This window comes from Asterias amurensis, chromosome 4 (assembly GCF_032118995.1).
Source record: "Asterias amurensis chromosome 4, ASM3211899v1".
In the NCBI taxonomy this organism is placed as follows: domain Eukaryota; kingdom Metazoa; phylum Echinodermata; class Asteroidea; order Forcipulatida; family Asteriidae; genus Asterias; species Asterias amurensis.
Window position 1 is genome coordinate 2,438,813 of NC_092651.1, and position 20,156 is coordinate 2,458,968.

The 20,156-nt window shown below is 43.2% G+C and overlaps 1 protein-coding gene across 1 annotated transcript; it reads left to right on the forward strand.

Annotated features, from left to right (window-relative positions):
• The first annotated feature begins 552 nt into the window (after nucleotides 1–552).
• Nucleotides 553–17,425, forward strand: LOC139936648 (E3 ubiquitin-protein ligase TRIM33-like). The gene is made up of 3 exons (XM_071931503.1): nucleotides 553–878; nucleotides 11,828–13,090; nucleotides 13,906–17,425. The coding sequence occupies exons 2-3, from the start codon at nucleotides 11,833–11,835 to the stop codon at nucleotides 14,517–14,519; spliced, it is 1,872 nt and encodes a 623-aa protein (XP_071787604.1). The 5' UTR covers nucleotides 553–878; nucleotides 11,828–11,832; the 3' UTR covers nucleotides 14,520–17,425.
• The last annotated feature ends 2,731 nt before the right edge of the window (nucleotides 17,426–20,156 follow it).

The window sequence follows — 20,156 nt, forward strand, 5'->3', positions numbered from 1 at the left end:
GACATTTGAAGTAGTGATGAATTGGTTCACTCTGAATAAGTGTATCTTGACACATTCTTGCCTTAACCTCTTTTAAACATATTGAAGGGAATTTCAGTTTCCACTGTTCATTTAAAGGCACTGTACACTTTTGGTAATTGTCAAAGACCAGTCTTCTCACTTGGTGTTTCTCAACTCAGCATAAAATATTAAACCTGTTAAAAATTAAACTCAATGGGTCGTCAAAGTTGCAAGAGAATAATTGAAGGAAATAACACAGTTGTCGCACAAGTTGTGTGCTTTCTGTTCAGATGCTTGATTTCGAGACCTCGGCTGAGGTCTCAAAATCGACTCAAATATTTAAGTGAGAAATATCTTCTTTCTCCAAAACTACCTTACTTCAGAGGGAGCATTTTCTCACAATGTTTTATGCTACAGAGACAATGGACAATGGACAATGTGTTATATAGCTGTCTTGCTTACTTTTATTATTTGCATTACACCTATATGCATGTTATAGATAATAAATCTTGTTGCGCAGCGCAGGCGAACAGCAAGGGTAACTTGCTTCATGAAAGTTCATGTCAAGTTTAGTTAAAAGTTCATGTACAAACACACCACAATAGGTTTAGCTTCAAGTCTTTTAATCTTCACGGATGTACCAAGTTGAAAGTCCACTACTGGATTGTTTGTTGTTTATTTGCTCTACCCGGCTGTACCAGACATCCAACTCTAGGGACCTTTTGTAAATATCTGCTACGTGACTCTTGGAGTCAAAAGGTAAAACAATTTGTCGCCAGCGCCATTTTTGCTTGGAACATTGTTCGTGAGAAGACCTCAGTAGTACGCATAACTGTGATCAGCGATATTTCACAGTGTTTACAGTACACAGGGACAAGGTGAGTACAAATCATTAAAAAAATTAAACCTTTGCTCAAAAGTCTGGGCTTTGATAGGCCTACATGTAGCTATTTATTTATTTCAAAAATTAGCCTTTAACAATGTACTCAGCTTTGTTAAAAAGTTATTAATTCACAGGGAACTTTTTTGTTTAAATCAGAGGTTTGCATTGGTGTCATGTAGACTCTCTGGTTTGAATTAAGAAACTCAATCTCATCTTCATTTTACATGTGCCTCATGTCATGGTGTTAGTCAGAGGGGTGTCTGGGTGTCTTGTAGACTCCTTGGTTTGAATTTAGAAACTCAATCTCATCTTCAGTTTACATGTGCCTCATGTCATGGTGTTAGTCAGAGGGGTGTCTGGGTGTCTTGTAGACTCCTTGGTTTGAATTTAGAAACTCAATCTCATCTTCAGTTTACATGTGCCTCATGTCATGGTGTTAGTCATAGTGGTGTCTGGGTGTCTTGTAGACTCCTTGGTTTGAATTTAGAAACTCAACCTCATCTTCAGTTTACATGTGCCTCATGTCATGGTGTTAGTCAGAGGGGTGTCTGGGTGTCTTGTAGACTCCTTGGTTTGAATTTAGAAACTCAATCTCATCTTCAGTTTACATGTGCCTCATGTCATGGTGTTAGTCAGAGTGGTGTCTGGGTGTCTTGTAGACTCCTTGGTTTGAATTTAGAAACTCAATCTCATCTTCAGTTTACATGTGCCTCATGTCATGGTGTTAGTCAGAGGGGTGTCTGGGTGTCTTGTACTCTCTCTGGTTTGAATTTAGAAACTCAATCTCATCTTCAGTTTACATGTGCCTCATGTCATGGTGTTAGTCAGAGGGGTGTCTGGGTGTCTTGTACACTCTCTGGTTTGAATTTAGAAACTCAACCCCATCTTCAGTTTACATGTGCCGCATGTCATGGTGTTAGTCAGAGGGGTGTCTAGGTGTCATGTAGACTCTGGTTTGAATTTAGAAACTCAACCTCATCTTCAGTTTACATGTGCCTTATGTCATGGTGTTAGTCAGAGGGGTGTCTGGGTGTCTTTTACACTCTCTGGTTTGAATTTAGAAACTCAACCCCATCTTCAGTTTACATGTGCCGCATGTCATGGTGTTAGTCAGAGGGGTGTCTAGGTGTCATGTAGACTCTGGTTTGAATTTAGAAACTCAACCTCATCTTCAGTTTACATGTGCCTTATGTCATGGTGTTAGTCAGAGGGGTGTCTGGGTGTCTTTTACACTCTCTGGTTTGAATTTAGAAACTCAACCTCATCTTCAGTTTACATGTGCTTCATGTCATGGTGTTAGTCAGGGGGTTTCTGTGTGTCTTGTACACTCCCTGGTTTGAATTTTACAACTCAATATCATTTGTATTATAAAAGTCTCAACATGTATTTCAAGTTGATTGAAGACAAAAAGTTGTGTGTATTTGTAGACTGGTATTTAAACAGAATTATTGTATATTTTATTTATTATTAATTTGTTTAATATTTTTACATTGTCTTTGGACATTTCATGGTTAGCTTTGGTCAAATGATGCCATTTTTTGATAACATCTTATGCTTAGGTACATAGTTGTTGTTTTTCGATACAATTGTACAAAATATTTAAGAGTTTGGACAAATACCCTGAAAGATGTTATAACTTTAATTTAGTTGGTGTTTCATTAGGTTGATGGGTTTGACCAAACACTGATGTGTGATCAGCATTAGTTGGGCATTAATTACAGGAGTCTACTTCACTCTACTTACCGGTAGAGTCGAATTACTAATTTGCATATTCCCTATGCCGCGAGGCAGAAATGCTAAGACTTTTACACACAATAGCGCCCTCCACCGTCCTACCCATAACGCCCCGCAACATGCCCGTCACGGAGTCAGCCTCTTTTCACTTAGCCGCGAGTGGGTGAGGTTGTGTTTTAAATCTGTTCCACAGTTCAACCGTTATCTAAACCTTTCCTCGCTAAGAGTGCTTAAAAAGACTTGAAAAATTGTAGAGTTGTAGTTGTTGTTGTTGTTGTAGTGAGTTGTGAAATAAAATATAGTTTGATTTCGTTGATAAAATAATGAGCAGTGTAAAGAAACTGGGGAGGGCTTCGGCTGTCACTACTGGGGTTACATCCGTTTCCCCGGACAGTCGGAGCTCTCGGGGGGCTGCGCCGGCGGCACTCTGTCGCCCGGCTTGCAGTCCTCCAGCCGGCCTACGCAGCCTCTGTCCGCTGCGTCGGCCGGAATACCCACCGATCAAAGAGGGGTTGCTTCCCGCTCCCCCTCTTCGGTCAGTGTGCGTGGGTCGACCCAGTCGAAGGTCAAACATCCCGGCAAGGCCAAGAAAACCGGTGCCGGGGCAGCGACCAAGAGAGGCAGGGCAAAAGGTGGCTCCGTTCCGGAGCGCACCGCCCACTCTCCCAGCACCGCCTCGGGGTCTCTGAAGCCGGAGGGCATCCCCCCTCCGCATGGCTCAGAATACCCGGCCTGCACCGACACCGTGGATTCCCCCACGACGGTTGGTGACGGCCTTTTGCGAGGCTTTAAGACCCACAAGGCACCTGCCCACGCCATAGGCTGTGGGGCGCTGGCCATGGGGAGAAGGATTATGGGTGCGGAGTCGGGTACCTGGGACTCCCCCGGGATACCCCACTCACAGGGCCCGCCCTCGTCTTCGGGTTTCACCCGTTGTTCGGGCATCCCTGTCACTCAGGTTTCGTCCCGTGAGCGGGTACCAAATAAGCGGCAGAGGATCAGAAAAGACCGTCATCTTCGGTCGTCTGACGACTCCTCACCTGACGGCCATAGGAAGCATCATTGGGGTAGGGAGCCGCTGTCCCGAAACGAATTCCTCACGGCTTTCCAGACCTTAGCGGCCTCAATATCCGGCTGGCGCGAGGTTCAGGAATTTTCCCAGTTTTCACGACCGTACACCCAGCCCGACCAGTCCGGTGGTGGCTGGGTGCGCCAGGATCGAGGCGGCGTACCGTGCACGGTCAGCTGGCCACCGGCCTCCCCTCCCAGCCATCGTCCCACAGTCACCACACAGGAGGTTGCATGGGGTGTGATGGATCAGGGTGATGTGCGGTCACGCACGGGTGCACGTCCACAATCCCAGACGGGGATTAGCATACACCCCTCTGGATTCTAACCGATCGGGATGCAGAACACCATGATTTGTTAGGCACAGCCCTGCCTTTGGGTGAACAATCAGTGAGTGTATCCGACCCCCCCGGGTCCGGCGACTCGTCCCCGGAAGAGGACGAGTTGACCGCGACAGTTCAACGGCTTTCGATTGCCGAAACTGAATTGCGCCTTGTCCACCGAGGAAGCGGGGGACGCCCCCGAGGAACGGCGGTCTTTTACGAGGAGGACTGGCCCTGCTCCGAGGAGTGGGAATATTTTCCCGGCTATGCCACTCGACCGTGTATGCGCTGACCGCATCGAGGGCATTATGTCGGCATCCTCTTGGACGGCCTACCCCAAGCGGGCGGATTTATATTACCGATTTCCCCCCGGGGATTTCGATAAATATTTTTCGACCCCAGTTCTAACGGACTCCGCGGCGGACAAGCTGACCGCAGACAGGGGGTCAACCTCTTCCAAACTTCCCTTCACCGACAAAGCGCGGGGGAAGATGGAGGAAGTAGCCAGGAAGATAGACTCAGCATCGCGCTTTGGCATGCGAACATCATTTTTTTTGCTCCTCTTGTCCGAGTACCTCACGCTTGCCGGCGACGAGGACTCGGCGATCCCAGCGGACATGATGGTGGCGGCCCTCCATTGCCTGGATAATGGCCTGCGCACTGTCCTAGATCAGTTTACGAGAGTATCCACCCTAGCAACATCTGCCCGTAGGACAAACGTCCTAGACGCTCTGTTCCTCTCGTCCGTCGGGGCTCGCAAACGACTTGATGCGCTCCCCCTAACGGGACGAGACCTGTTTGCAGGGAAATTCCAAGAGTCCATGGAGGCCGAAGCCAGGCGCCTCAAGGCCACGGATGAAATCAACTTAAGGAAGCCGCGAACCTCTGTACCGGCGGCAAGGAAAAGCAAGCAAGCCTCCTTTGTGATTCCACGTAGGTGCCCACAGAGACCCGCCCGTGGCTGTTTTCGTGGGAACCAAGGACCGCCAAACGCACGCACGCCGGCCCAAGGCCAACAGCGGGCCCAGCCGGGCCGTGGTTGTCGTGCCTCTAATCCCCTCTCATGTGCCCACCTTTCTCGGTGCGGCTCTCGACCTACAGAGGGGGCTAGCCCGCCCTTCGGCGGAACGGGTACAGAACCTACGTCGATGCGTGGCCCTTTTCCTGGGGGCTACGGTGGCGCCGGCGGTAGCCTGGCTCAAGTTACTCGGTCTTATGGCCAGCATGGTAGACCTAGTAGATTTCTGCAGGCTGAGGATGAGACCTATCCAGCTCCATCTCCTCTCCTACTTTTGGCCTAGCCGTCATTCGGTCAACCTCCCGGTGCCTACCACGCCTTGGCTGACCCCCCACCTTCAATGGTGGGTGGAGGACGCCAACACCCCGACCGTCAGCGACCGTCGTCACTGACGCATCTCTGTACGGCTGGGGGGCGACCCTCGACCCCCGCCAGATAGCGGGGGTGTGGAGCCCGGAACACCACTCGACCAACATCAATGTCCTGGAAATGCTGGCAGTCCGGAATGCCCTCCAGCACTTCCGGGCACAGCTAGTGGGGCAGGCCGTCCTGGTGCGCTCCGACAACGCTACAGTGGTAGCGTATATCAATCACCAGGGGGGCACCAGGTCGGCCCGGCTGTGTGCACTAGCCTGGGACCTAATCCACTGGTGCATACAGCAGGGGATCGTCCTGTCGGCGGTGTACATCCCGGGGAAGGAGAATGTCATGGCCGACGCTCTTTCCTGGGGCTGGATAAGCCCGACAGAGTGGTCCCTCCGCCCCTGTGTGGCCCAGTCGCTCTTCCTGCTTATCGACCGACCTCATGTGGATCTGTTCGCCTCTCGGACGAACAATCAACTGCCAATCTACTGCGCCAGGGGTCCCAACCCCGGGGCATGGCGGATCGACGCTCTGACTATGCGATGGGAGGGGCTGTTGGCATAAGCCTACCCGCCCATCTCCCTCATTCCACTGGTGCTGACAAAGATCGAGCAGGATCCCTGCAAAGTTCTCTTGATCGCCCCTTTTTGGCCCCAACAGCCCTGGTTCCCACGGCTGGTCAGGCTCCTGGTGCACAGGCCGGTAGTTCTCCCACAACGTCCGGACCTCATATACCAGCCCGGGTCCGGAGTGGTTCATCCGACTCCAAGGGACCTGCACCTGACGTGCTGGGTGCTGTTACACGATCCCTCAGAGCAGCGGGCCTTTCGAGACGGGCTGCGGAAGTTGCCGCCCAGTCCCGAAGGGCCTCAACCTGAAGAGTTTATGACTGCCGAATACGCCATTTCTTTAAATGGTGTAGGCGGCGAGCTATTCATCCCGTCGATACTTCTGTAGAGGAAGTCGGGGATTTCCTCCTAAATTTTTTTGATAGTGGCAACGGCCACGGTGAAAAATTACCGTTCGGCCATTGCGGCAGTCCAAGGAGGATCCGCCGACGGCTCACCAGTCTCGGATAACCGGGCGATTGGGCAGCTGACTAAGGGGATGTTTGTCACCCATCCCCCTGTGCGCAAACTGGTCCCATCCTGGGACCTCTTTAGGGAGCGTCTCAAAAGTCGGGCACGTTCCTAGCACAAAAGAACGTTCCTGCGGGCATATGCCCGCAGGATCGCAACATCATGACAAAGTATACGCGGAGCGTTCCAAAAGACCGGTCCTGTAGAACGAACAAAAGCGGCGGGGATACTCTTGCGATCCAAAAAGAACGTTCCTACCATTCCGACTTTTGAGACGCTCCCTTAGCGTGCTGTCAGCACTAACAAAACCCCCTTTCGAGCCACTGAGTGGGGCCACGCTGCTACATCTAACCGTCAAGGTGGCCTTTTTGTTAGCGGTCGCTGCGTCTCGCTGACGTAGCGAGCTACACTCCCTTACAGTGGCGGCGGGGCACATCCGGTGGGAACCCGGAGGAGTCCGCCTGATCCCTACGGCGGGGTTTTTAGCCAAAAATCAATCCAGTGCTTTCGAACCCCAGATATTTTTGTTCCCGACCTTAAAGCCTTTTTCGGCGGTTGTGGCGGACAAGCTTTGGTGCCCGGTACGGGCGCTAAAGTGGTACATTGATCGCACAAAGTCACTCCGAACTGTTCGTGTCCATGGTTCCACCATTCCGTCCAGCATCCTGCGATACAATCGCGCGTTGGATAGTTACAGCCATCCGCTCTGTGCCGGGCGGATGGCCAGCGACCGATGGTCCAGTTCATGCCCACGAGGTACGGGGAGTGTCGGCCTCATGGGCTTTCTTTAAAGGGGTCTCCATGAGTGACATAACAAGGGCGGCCTCCTGGAAGAGCCCGTCCACGTTCTCTGACTGCTACCTGAAGGATGTTCTACAGGTGGATGGGAGAGCGGGTAGAGCGGTTTTACAGGCGGCCAGCCAAGCTGCAAAGCCAGAACTAGCTCCACCTCGTCAGTCACGTGTTTAGGTGAGTTTTTTTCACGATAATACAGTGCTAACAATACTTATAATGTTTTGTTCACCCGTGGGACGATGCCCCCTGTACGTTTTGGGCATGGATCACTATCGGGCCTAGCGGCCGCGAAGCGTTCTCTGAATTTTGAGCGCGCCGGGGTCCTACCCCCCTTAAGACATGCAGTAGCACCGCGTATACCCACCGCCTTTCCTCGGTGCGAGTCTATGCAAATTAGTAATTCGACTCTACCGGTAAGTAGAGTGAAGTAGGCTCCCCCCCCCCACAGTAGTGTGGATGGGGTCTACGAACAAATACTTACCGGTAGAGTATCCCTCCCTCCTTCCCCACATACTTGGTCCTTGGGTGCTTACATTTAGTAGGGCTCATCGAAAAGAGGACGACTCCGTGACGGGCATGTCGCGGGGCGTTATGGGTAGGACGGTGGAGGGCGCTATTGTGTGTAAAAGTCTTAGCATTTCTGCCTCGCGGCATAGGGAATATGCAAATTAGTAATTCGACTCTACCGGCAAGTATTCGTTCGTAGACCCCATCCACACTACTGTGGGGGGGGATTCTCATCACTCTGTGCTGGGATGCTCAGTGGGCTAGTAGTTCAGTTATCAGCTCTAGGATGCTGTGGGTCATGGGTTTGAATCCAACCTGAGTAGGTTGCTTGGGATTTGTTTCTGCATCACTCCGGGGAAAGCACTGAGTATACAGAGCTTATCACACGTTGGTGAATGGTGAAGTATTTGTCTTTAGAAGTTCAAACTGCTGAGTACAAGTGCTTTCTTTGTTTTGATGCCATTATTTATAAGCTTAAAAATGTGTACTGAAAGTGTTGTTGGTAAGCTCATAGAGCTAGGGTAAGCTGAATGCTTAAAGTCACCTGGAAGTATTATTTTGTCAAAATAAAGCCTTGTCACTAAAATATGTGTTTTGATGAGTAGAATATGAATAAACAGTTAACTAAGGTTCTAAAAATTTAGTTTCCATTTTATTCAATCAATCAATCAATCAATCAACATTTATTTCCATACAAACACAATATACAAATACAAACAATAGGATGTTACAAGACTGAAAACTGTATGGAGGCATGGCCCATTAAAGCAAAGCTTGTAAGCTGGGATGCCTTTACAAAACAAAGGAAGGTAATAAGATCATTTAAATTATAAAACAATGCGTATAGTAACAACAATAACATCAAAACGAGACGGATAAACGAAACGCAAAAACAAAACACCCAACAAGACAAACAAACACCTCAAACTAACACCTCAAACAAAACCAAACAAACAAACAAACAAACAAACAATATAATTACCATAAGACGGCCACGACGATAGAACTAAACCAAAATAATGACAGAATCACAACTATGTTACATAATGGGAGACAATGTGTTTTTTGAAGGATTCTTTGAATCGACCAACAGAGGACTGCGAGCGAATTCGCCTATCAGTTGAATTCCAGAGGCGGGGCCCATGATAGCGAAGAGTGTTCATTGTGTAAGAAGTACGTGCAAAAGGGATATAGAGATTGTTACAGGAACGTGTGTTATAAAGGTGCGTGTTGCTGACAGAAGGAAAGTAATTGGAGAAAGTGTGGGGCAGAAGATTTTTTGTGTATTTGAACATGAAAATGGCTGTTTGAAGTTTGTTGATATCCGTGAGTGTGAGTGTGTTCAAGTTAGCAAACAAGGGCGCGGTATGGTCACGACGATGAGACATAGAAGCGATACGGATAGCCCTTTTTTGGATTAAGAACAGAGAATGAAGTTTGCTAGTGCTTGAATGAGCCCAAACAATATTGCAATAGTTAAGATAAGGAAGAATAAGAGTGTTGTAGAGAGAAAGTAATGTGTGTGTGGGAAGAAAGGAACGAAGCTTAGACAAAACGCCTGTGTTGCGAGAAACAATTTTCGAAACAGAGGATATGTGATCTTTCCAGGTCAGCTTATCATCAATTAAAACTCCTAAAAACTTTGTCGAGTGAACCTGTTCGATTGGAGTTTCATTAATACTGATGGTGAAGTTGTCGTTAGCGTTGCGAGTCCTGCTGAAAAACATGTATTTGGTCTTGCTCGAATTGAGTGACAGCTTATTAGATCTAAACCAAGACGAGGCCAGACTTAGTTCCCTGTTGATGATATTGCTTAAAGAAGATATATTAGAGTGAGAAAAAAGGATAGTGGTATCATCAGCAAATAGAATAAAAGACAAGACGGATGAGCAATGATAAAGATCATTTACATACAAAAGGAACAGTAACGGTCCAAGAATGGAGCCTTGTGGAACACCGCAGTCAATTGTCTTTAGAGGGGAATCACAGTTTTTGAAAACTGTATATTGTTTCCTGTCAGACAGATAATTAGCGAACCATTGGTTAGCCACACCACGCACTCCATAGTGATCTAATTTGGAGAGAAGAATGCTATGGTCAATGGTGTCAAAAGCTTTGGAAAGGTCTATAAAGACACCAATAGTAAACATTTTCTCAGTGAAAGAGTTGTTAAGATGATCAACAAGTTTAATTAGCGCCATATCTGTCGAGAATTTGCTACGAAAACCAAATTGAAGATCATAAAGAAGATGAAAGTCAGAAAGGAATTTAAAGAGTCGTTTGTAGACAAGTTTTTCAAGAATTTTAGAGAAACAAGGAAGAACTGAAATAGGGCGGTAGTTCCGCAAGTCATGGCGATCACCACTTTTAAAGATAGGAGTGACTCTAGCAATTTTGAGCTGAGAAGGCACCGAGCCACACAGAAAGGACAGATTGAAAATATGGGCAAGAGGCCAAGAGATAAAAGAAATTACAGATTTCACCACAGTTGAACTAATTCCATCAAAGCCACAGCTTACACCATTGTTGAGTTGTTTGCACACCTCATTGATTTCAAAGCGATTCGTTGGTACAAGAAAGAAAGAATGATTGTTTGAGGTTGTCAGGTAATCAGAGAACAATGCCTGTGTAGGTGAGATTTTGTGGGTGTTTCCTTGGTTGACCGATACGATGGGAACGGTCAATGTCATCCTGTTTGATGTTTAAGTTCAGCTTATCATTGATGGTCTGTATGATGAGCTTGTCAGTAACCTCGGTGGTGGATTCTCTAATGCCATGTAATAAAAGGCAGTTACGACGGCTGTACTGCTCCATGTTGTCAAGATCATCCGCCAGTTTACGGTTGAGTTTGGAGATTTCTTGGTGCTGGCGATCAAGTTTGGTGATATCTTTACGTTGGATCTCTGTATCCATAGAGGTGGCTTCATAAACCTCCTGAGCAATGGCATCGTGTACAGATGATGAAATGGATGCCAAAAAAGTCTTGTTTGTTACCAGATTATTGGCCAAATTGCTGATCAACTTGCTGCAGCTTGTACTGATAATTTTGTCCGCAACCATGGTGGCAATTGGCTCAATAATGGACTGCAAAAATGAAGGATCATTGACGATCACCGAAGAAATATGGTCCCTCAGTTCTTGAGCATTTTGGAGCGGGTTGGTGTTGTCATGAATAGGCGTCATTGGCAACGAGTCCATCGGGATAGACGGGGCAGGTCTTATTGTTGCACTTACGTCTTTCTTTTGTTTTGTTGCGTCACTGGAATGCGATGCCTTTGTGTTCTGCTGGTCAAGACATGGCGATCGTCCACTAGCTTCTAGATCTGTAGGTTCACTTTCAACTGACACAGTTTTTGATGGATTTCTGTGTCTTTTGGGTCTCATGTTGCAAGCCAAAGTGTCCTGGTGTGACGTTGGTAAGCAGATCTAACAGCTGGTAGCTTCAAAACAAAAGAATCCCGCTCCAAATATGAAAATTTAATGAGATTCTCGAGAGCTCGATAAGTGTGCTACATCAAGTCAGCCATAGCTTTCAAATATACAAGTAGGCACGACCCGAGAGGGCGCTGTTTGTGACGTCAATCAACGCGCGATATTTGAAGCACGACGACTCGAAGTGTTTGCTGCACAGGGCTGGAAAAGATGTCGGACCGGACCACTTTGCAAATTGACCCCGCTTTTGGTTGTTTTGCTGCCTCCAGCAGCAATACACCAGCAGCAATACACCTGGTCGATATTGCCGGAAAAATGAAAGAAATAAAACTTTTTTTGAAACATACAGACTCACGACTAGGACTTGCATGTACTTACATGTACGTGTGTTCAATGTTCGATCGACGCAAAGTCTGCCTCGATTGACATCACAAAAGGGGTAGGCGGAGTCAACCCCAAACAACTTTATCTATTTTTTAAACGTATAAATCGTTACAAACAATTACTCAAAAAATTGTATTGTTCATAAACATATACTCTTATGTTTGAAGAAACAAAAATTCTATTTCCAGGTGACTTTAATCTTATTTAAAAGTAATGTTTTGCTCCTTTGTACCTTTTTCAGATAAAATGGCTTCTTCAAATCCACCAAAGGTTTCAGCTATTGAGAAAATTGTCCAGAATCATCTGGAGTGTGGTATTTGTTTTGATCCATACAAGGACCCTAAAATACTTGACTGTCTACACAGCTTCTGTAAAATCTGTTTGCAGAAGTACCAGTCTACCAACTACAAAGATGCTACGATGCTTATTTGTCCCGTGTGTCGAAAAAAGACACAACTTCATCAGAAAGATGTTCAAGCTCTCAAGACTAACTTCAACATAACTGGTCTTGCAGATCAACTGAAGCTGGTTAGCTTATCTGAAGACAACCAGTGGGTTTGTAAACTATGTAGGGACAAAAATGAGGCAACTCATTTCTGTTTTGACTGCCCGGCGATCTTTTGTGCAAACTGCTACAAAGTGCACCAGAAAAGTCACACAGTAAACACTTTGAAAGACATTAGTGATGGGAAGATTGCAAGCAAAGACAGAAAACCAAAACGCCATCCAGAATGCCAAACTCATGAAGGTGAAGTGATGAGGTTCTACTGTACAACTTGTGATGTGATGATTTGTAGAGATTGCACTGTAATAGATCACTGTAAACCACAACATGAGTATATTGACTGCAACCAAGCCACATCCACATACAAACAGTCATTAGCTCAACTCTTTACTCCCCTTGAAGAAACCATGAAGAAGCTTCAACAATCTCAAGCAACTGCCTCAACAATGAAAAACAATCTAAACATTGCAGCTAAGAGAACCATGGCAGACTTGAAAAACAGAGCTGATGAGATCAGGGCTGAGGTAACAGCTCAAGAACGTCGCATCATGGATGAAATACAAACCACCCTTAAAGATCGTAACCAGAAATTGGAGGAATTTGTGCAAGCACTGAGTGTACACTTGCAGCAAATACAGCAATCATTGCAGAGCGCCAAAGATGTTAGCAAGAATTCATTAGCTCCTGACTTCCTTGCAGTCTATTCTACTATCAGTCAGGACTTGAAGGGACTCAGAGATCAAAATCAACCCAAGATAGATTCAACCCTTTCCCATCTGAGATTCACTCCAGGGGTTTGTGACATCTCCCTTGGTAATCTGATTAAGAAGGAGCCAAGGTGGGAGCTTTGTTTGAAGAATGATGAAGGAATCGGTATGGTTTGGGATATTGATGCCTCCTTACCTGGGGATGAGATAGCAGTGGCAGACAACAGGATTGGCAAAGTGGTAATCTACGACACTACGGGACACCAGAAGAAAATAATCAACCTACCACAATGTAAGTCATTTACAATTTAAGTCTTTAGTTAGAGGTGTAATAATGTTGTAACTCTCAGTTCAAACAGTGAACAAAATTACAGTTGATTAGTTATAAGGGTGACTGTCGGAGAGTATTCCATGAAAATAAGTAGTAATGTTCAAAACTGCAGTCAAATCTGAGAAAATTTAATTAAACTTATCAATTCAAGTCAGTCATTAAAACCCTGTATTGAGGGACCTGTTTGGTTGCAAGGCCCATTTGGTCATTGGCTCATTGCCATGCTGACATTTGTCCCCCACATAGGTTTTAATTTTTTTTTTTTTTTTTGTATTCGAACAATTGTAATATCTCAGGAAATTTGTTCACTCCTCCAGGTGTTGCCTTGGTTAATTTATTTTATTTTAAGTCGGATCATAATTGAGATTGATTAAATGACCTTGCAGGCTCTAGTGCTGTTGTTATACATACTTTCTACATCTACTGTCATTCTGAAGATTTATATTCTTCTATTCAACACCATCAATAAAGAAGTTTCTATTTCTAAATGAATGGTTAAATAACAACAAGTAATGCAATTAAAAAGTTTCTCTTGATATTAGTCACCTTGCTAGTATGAATAGATTCATTTTTATTGTCCTACTGTATTTCAAAATTGCACGTAGGTGCTTGTGAGTTATTAGCAAAGTAATACTGACTTTTCTAATATAGGACAGAATTTAATAAAGCAAACATATCGTTTGCATTTTTCACAATCATCAAATTAAATAGATTGAAAGTAATTTGCGAATAAATTATTGTATTGAGTCATATCCATTTGTTCATTTGTTTTTCAGGTCCAAAGTCTATTGCTGCATTCAAGAATCAGTTAGTGATTGTAGATGAGACCAACTCTGTCAAGATGTACAATAGGAAAGGCAACAAGATGTTTGAATTCCACACAGTGCCTCATAGTGAAGTGGACATGACATCAGTAGACCTCCGCAGTGTAGCAGTCATAAAGGATACAATCATGGTCGGGGATGTGAAGAGGTCAGTTATAACTAAACACAGATCCAGTGATGGTTCACTCATTGGCACTGTTTCAGTTCAGACACAACCTTGGTTATTGGCCATTGACAGCAAGGACAGAGTTGTAGTTAGTGATGGGGACAGACAACAAGTAGACATTGTTGGAATCGATGGTACTACACTATTCAGCATCAATCCAAAAATCAATAGTCGACCAGTTGGAGACTGCAATGGTGTATGCTGTGACAGCTCAGCTATCTACATTGCAGTGTGCAATGGGTTTGACACTGGTCATATTCATCAGTATGACACTCAGGGTAGATTTCTCAGCTGTATTGCTCAGGGTCTGTACCTTCCACGTGGAATCTCATTGACATCAGATGGTCAGCAGCTTGCAGTGGCTGACTGGAAATCAGTGAAGATTTATAACAAGGTGTAATGTTATCTGATTATGATGATACTGGTAAGAGAAATAAATGCTACAAAAACATGTACATTGACATGTAATGACCACAGTGTGTCTATACAGCTCAATAAAAATCAATCTAGAGTTGAAAAAGTTGTGTGTTATTCATTCTTCAATCAAATAAATAATCTTATCATTTTAAATTAGAAACTCACAATTAGTTAAATTGATCAATAGTATCAGTGAGACATCCACACAATTGTTTTATTTCAAATCATGAAGTGAACTCAATACCTTTGTAGTATTTGTTGTTGGATATAGTAAGCAAACAAATTGCAGATCAGCCAAAATAATGAGGAACATTAAAAGGTCAACTCTGATACCAATTTTAATACAATTACCAGAACAAATTTGCTACAGACATCCACTGAAACACATTTTCAATTGTTTCTAACCTGTTGCTAGCGGTCTCTTTGGTAATGTATGCCTAGCCAGATATTTTAGTTCATTAAACTTAACTTGATTGTAGCTCTGATATACAAAGTTTGAAATCCTACTTGTATGTAGTTGTTGACCAACTTACTGACATTACAATCTGAGAATGAGTAAACATGGAGTTCCCCCAACTTGCCTGGTAAGCTAGATGGCTGTATACTAAGCACTCTAAATACTCCTGGATGACCCTGAATGTGGGTCAGATTGATCCAAACATTGGTCAGGTCTAACTGGATCTAGAGTCAGGATGAGTAAACATGGAGTTCCCCCAACTTGCCTGGTAAGCTAGATGGCTTTGTACTAAGCACTCTAAATACTCCTGGATGACCCTGAATGTGGGTCAGATTGATCCAAACATGGGTCAGGTCTAATTGGATCTAGAGTCAGGATGAGTTATCATGGAGTTCCTTCAACTTGCCTGGTAAGCTGGATGGCTTTTGCTAAGCACTCTTAATACTCCTGGATGACCCTGAATGTGGGTCAGATTGATCCAAACATGGGTCAGGTCTAATTGGATCTAGAGTCAGGATGAGTTATCATGGAGTTCCTCCAACTTGCCTGGTAAGCTGGATGGCTTTTGCTAAGCACTCTTAATACTCCTGGATGACCCTGAATGTGGGTCAGATTGATCCAAACATTGGTCAGGTCTAATTGGATCTAGAGTCAGGGTCAGTTCTGGGTCAGGAGTTCTTAGAGTACAGGGCAACTGTGAAGTAGGTTTGCTCTTGTAGACAAAATTAATAGTCTGATCATGGTGTGGAAAAAGTAGAACTAGAAATATTTGACTCTGAATCAATAAACACCATTGATCACGGAATTGATCAAAGTTTCTGATGACATAACTTCATAATGGTCTATGTAGATTGTTGTATTCCTGTATCTTCATTTGACAATTGAACTTGTTATTATAAATGATTCTTCCAATTGACTGTTATTGCTTTGATGTTAAGAAACAAGTGTACATTATGCTCAAGTCGTATAAATATAAACACTTGTTTGGTATTAACCAATGAAGGAAGTTAAGTCTATTTTCATTGAATACTCAAGATTTTTTTCTGTTTGATTTGTTGAACTATCTGAATTTGGTTTGATGTTAAGAACATGTGTAAAGTGATTTAAAGATAAACATATTGTTTTTGCTGTTTGACCTTTATTGGGAGTAAATTTTACTGGATAACCAAGATTGTTTATCTGTAGTTAGTTCATATAAACAGTAGTTTAGTTAATGTTTCCAATACAGTTCGATCTGTGTTTATATGTTTTTATGTACTGGACACTATTGGTAATTACTAAAAAAGGTTGTTAGCATAAAAAACTCACTTGGTTATGAGCAATGGAGAGCTGTGGATAGTATAAAACATTGAGAGAAATGGCTCCCTGAAAGAAAATAGTTTTTTAGAAAGAGGTAATTTCTCAATAAAATGCTTAAGTGTTTGAGGTCTGAAGCCTTTTATTACCTATCTGAAAGTACACAAACTGTTGAAACAAGTGTGTTTTTTTTTCTTTTATCATTTTCTTGCAATTTCGGTGACCAACCGAGCCCAAATTTTGACAGTTTTTCCTATGCAAATGTTGGGATACACCAGTTTAGAATACTGGTCTTTGACATTTTACCAAACGTGTCCAGTGTCTTTTTATGGAACAGGTGTACATTATAATCAAGTCATATAAATACAAACACTTTATATATCATTTATAGGAGTTTGGCATTTACCTATAACAGAGGAGTTAACTTTAGTTTCATTGTATAATCAAGATTGTTTTCTGTAGAAGTGTCTTGGCCAAGTGGTTAAGAGCAAAGAATTCAAACTCTGGTGTTTCTGATCAGCAGAGTGTGGGTTCGAATCCCCCAGTCGTGACACTTGTGTCCTTAAGCAAGACACCATTGCTTCATCCTTCGGATGGGACATACATGTAAGGCCGTTGGTCCCATGTGTTGTGTAATGCATGAACCCAGTGCACTTATGAAAACAGGGTGTTCCTGCCTGTGGCTGCTTTATGCACCATAGTACCTTGTAAACCCTTATAAGGTGCTACATACATGTAATTTGGTCTCAGAATTCATAACTTTCAATATAGAAAAGTTTGGAGTTAACTTTGTTTTCATTGTATAATCAATGTTGTGTTATGAAGTTATTATATTTAGTTGTATTGCTGATACTTCCAATTATCTGGATTTGCTTCTATGTTTTATGATCAAAAATGATTTAAAGACTATTACTGCTTTTTGTTCCATATTGGGAGTACATTTTACTTGATAATCAAGACTGGTTGACGCTGTTGATATTGCATACAAAAAGTAGTTTAGTTTGACTTAGTTTGAGTGAGTTTGATCTGTATATTAAGAGGTTGCAGTGGATTATTGCTCATGAAAAGTTGCTTGGAGTAATGCTACTCGATCTCTAAAGCAAAGTATATTCCCAACTTTTGACATTGTCAATAAATCTGGAGATGATTCTTATTATTATTGTTGTCAAGTGAAGATTTATTCCATTTTCTTTCTCCCTCATATACTTTGATTGTCTTGTACAAACTGCTCTGAGCCTAGAAGTATTTCTTTAATATAAAAATGTTTAGGAATTATTGAAGTTACTTTATAGATCTTGAAGAAGCTCACATCTTTTCTGAAGTAAAACAAATCAAGTTATACAATTAGAATGGTTACTTACTTATATTTGTTGTCTTGTTCAAAAGTACAAACACCATCCAAACTTTTGCCATTAGATATTTTTTATACAGAGAAAGTAGTGGCAGATTTGGAAAGCTTGTGCAATTTCCTTTCCAAAGACACCAATTTCAACCAATTTGACCAAGTGTTTATCGATTTATGATTAATTGAATTTAGGCGGTTCTTGCGCATTTTGACCAGAATCAGCAAGAAAGAGTGTGCAGTAACGCGAAAACTCTTATCAGATTGAGCTAAAATTTGAAATTTGAGCTTATTGAACTGAAATTAGCCTACAAACCAATTCAAATGTAACCAATCAGCAATGTTTTGCAGCTCATCCCTTCCTTGGGTTTAGTCATGAGAAGTATCAATACAGCGCTGCCCATGATAGCCAGGCTGGGATAATGAATAATCTTATTTTAGTTTGACCCTCTCATTGATGTGTGATAAGCGCTGTATACTCACTGCTTTCAGAGTCCTGTGGAGAGACAAATGAACCTCAGACAGAAGATGGTCCTCATGAATGAGATTCTGAACATGGTGTAAGGATCATCATTGGTTGGAATTCTACTGGATTCCACTTTCACATCATCTACCTTCTTTTTCATCTTTGTTCTTTACAGAAGGAGAACTCAAGTCTAGTTCAGTGTCTTGAGGATGAGGAGTGTTGGGAGTATAAAGCTGAAGCAGATGATGTCACTGCTGGAGCATGAACTAAACCAAAGTAATCAGGTATGAGATGAGAGCAACCATGTGGTGTGTCTTAGAGTCAAGAAATAGGAGTGCAGACAAAACCACTGGTAGTTGAGATGGTAGTCCACCTTCCTCATTCTAGAGTAGATCTTAACTGCTATGCCAATGAGCTCACCCAGTGACAAGGAGCAAGTTTGAATCATATTGAAATACTGAGGCAGTTGAGATGGTGGCCTTCCTCATTCTAGAGTACATCTTAACTGCTAGGCCAATGAGCTCACCCAGTGACAAGGAGCAAGTTTGAATCATATTGAAATACTGAGGCAGTTGAGATGGTAGTCCACCTTCCTCATTCTAGAGTAGATCTTAACTGCTAGGCCAATGAGCTCACCCAGTGACAAGAAATAGGAGTGCAGACAAATCCACTGGTAGTTGAGATGGTAGTCCACCTTCCTCATTCTAGAGTAGATCTTAACTGCTATGCCAATGAGCTCACCCAGTGACAAGGAGCAATTTTTAATTGTCAATAATCCATGTATTTTTTTTAACCTACTATTAATGCTTGCAATGTGTAACAATGTTTTGTATTTGAGATTTTAGACCTAATTGCTTTTTAATACTTTGGGATTTCTATTGATTAAGTTTGTTGTTGAATGTTTTTAAGAATGTTTACTCCCGTTGTTATAATTCTGTATTTTCTTATGTTTTAGTTGTCCATTTTTCCATGTTCAGCGCCCTAGAGCATGTTTACACATGATTAGGGCGCTATACAAGTTTTGGTATTATTATTATTATTAAGAAGCAAGTTTGAATTGTATTGAAATACTGAGGCAGTTTAGATGGTAGTCCACCTACCCAAGTAACTTTATACCCACGGCTGTTATTAACTACCTGTACAGTATGTTCCCTTTAAGTCCATATTCATTAAGACAATTGTGAGATTGTTTTCCCTATAAACATTGTGTTCAAACATTGCAAGCATTCAGCTGCCTGAAGATACTTGTTTTGTCCCTGATGGATGATGTCTGGTTGTAATGTGTTCCAGTCTTTAACAAACTGTTTTGGGTATGAATGAATATTTGAAGCAGTCTTTGCTTGTAGGGAACAGTTGGTATGTCTCTTGCATGCTGTGAATTGTATCTGGATTGGCGTGTTACCCGTTGTTATGTAGAACATTCCTGCCAGGACATCAGCCTGACCATGGCATGGTGGAGAGTCAAGCCAATATTCCGTCTGCCATTACAGACAATAAGACTTTTTAAGGAGTTGTTATAACCCACCTACATGAATTGAAGCAACTAAAAACTATCCCGTGCACAGAAGTGACAGAACGTCAAGGATAATCACGTACCCAGAAAGTAAAATCATATTTTTAAGAGCGCCCTCACATGGTAAAAAAAACTTGGGAATTTAAAGCTGAATGGTTTGTGTAACCTAGACTTGGCCCCTGTCTTTCAGGTCCCTGCTTGCAGATCCAGTGATTCCATTGGATACAACGATCATTTGATAACCGTGCAGTGACATGAGCTTTCCATATACATGCCCAAATAGTACACTGCTGTCACGTCTGAAATAGAACTTGACTGCGTATCTCTATGTGAAATGACCGAGGTCAAAGGTGAAAATACACGCTGGTTTGGAGGTAGGTCTCTGGCGTTATTCACGAGCCTCAAAGCGTGATGTCAGATGTTCAGGCTATATGTAACCTTGCACAACAATTAGCAAACCTTTTATTTGATGAGTTTCTTTGTAAACATTGTTGTTTCCATAGGCGAGTTTGGATGTCAGTTTGATGCATCTGGAATGGGTGAGAC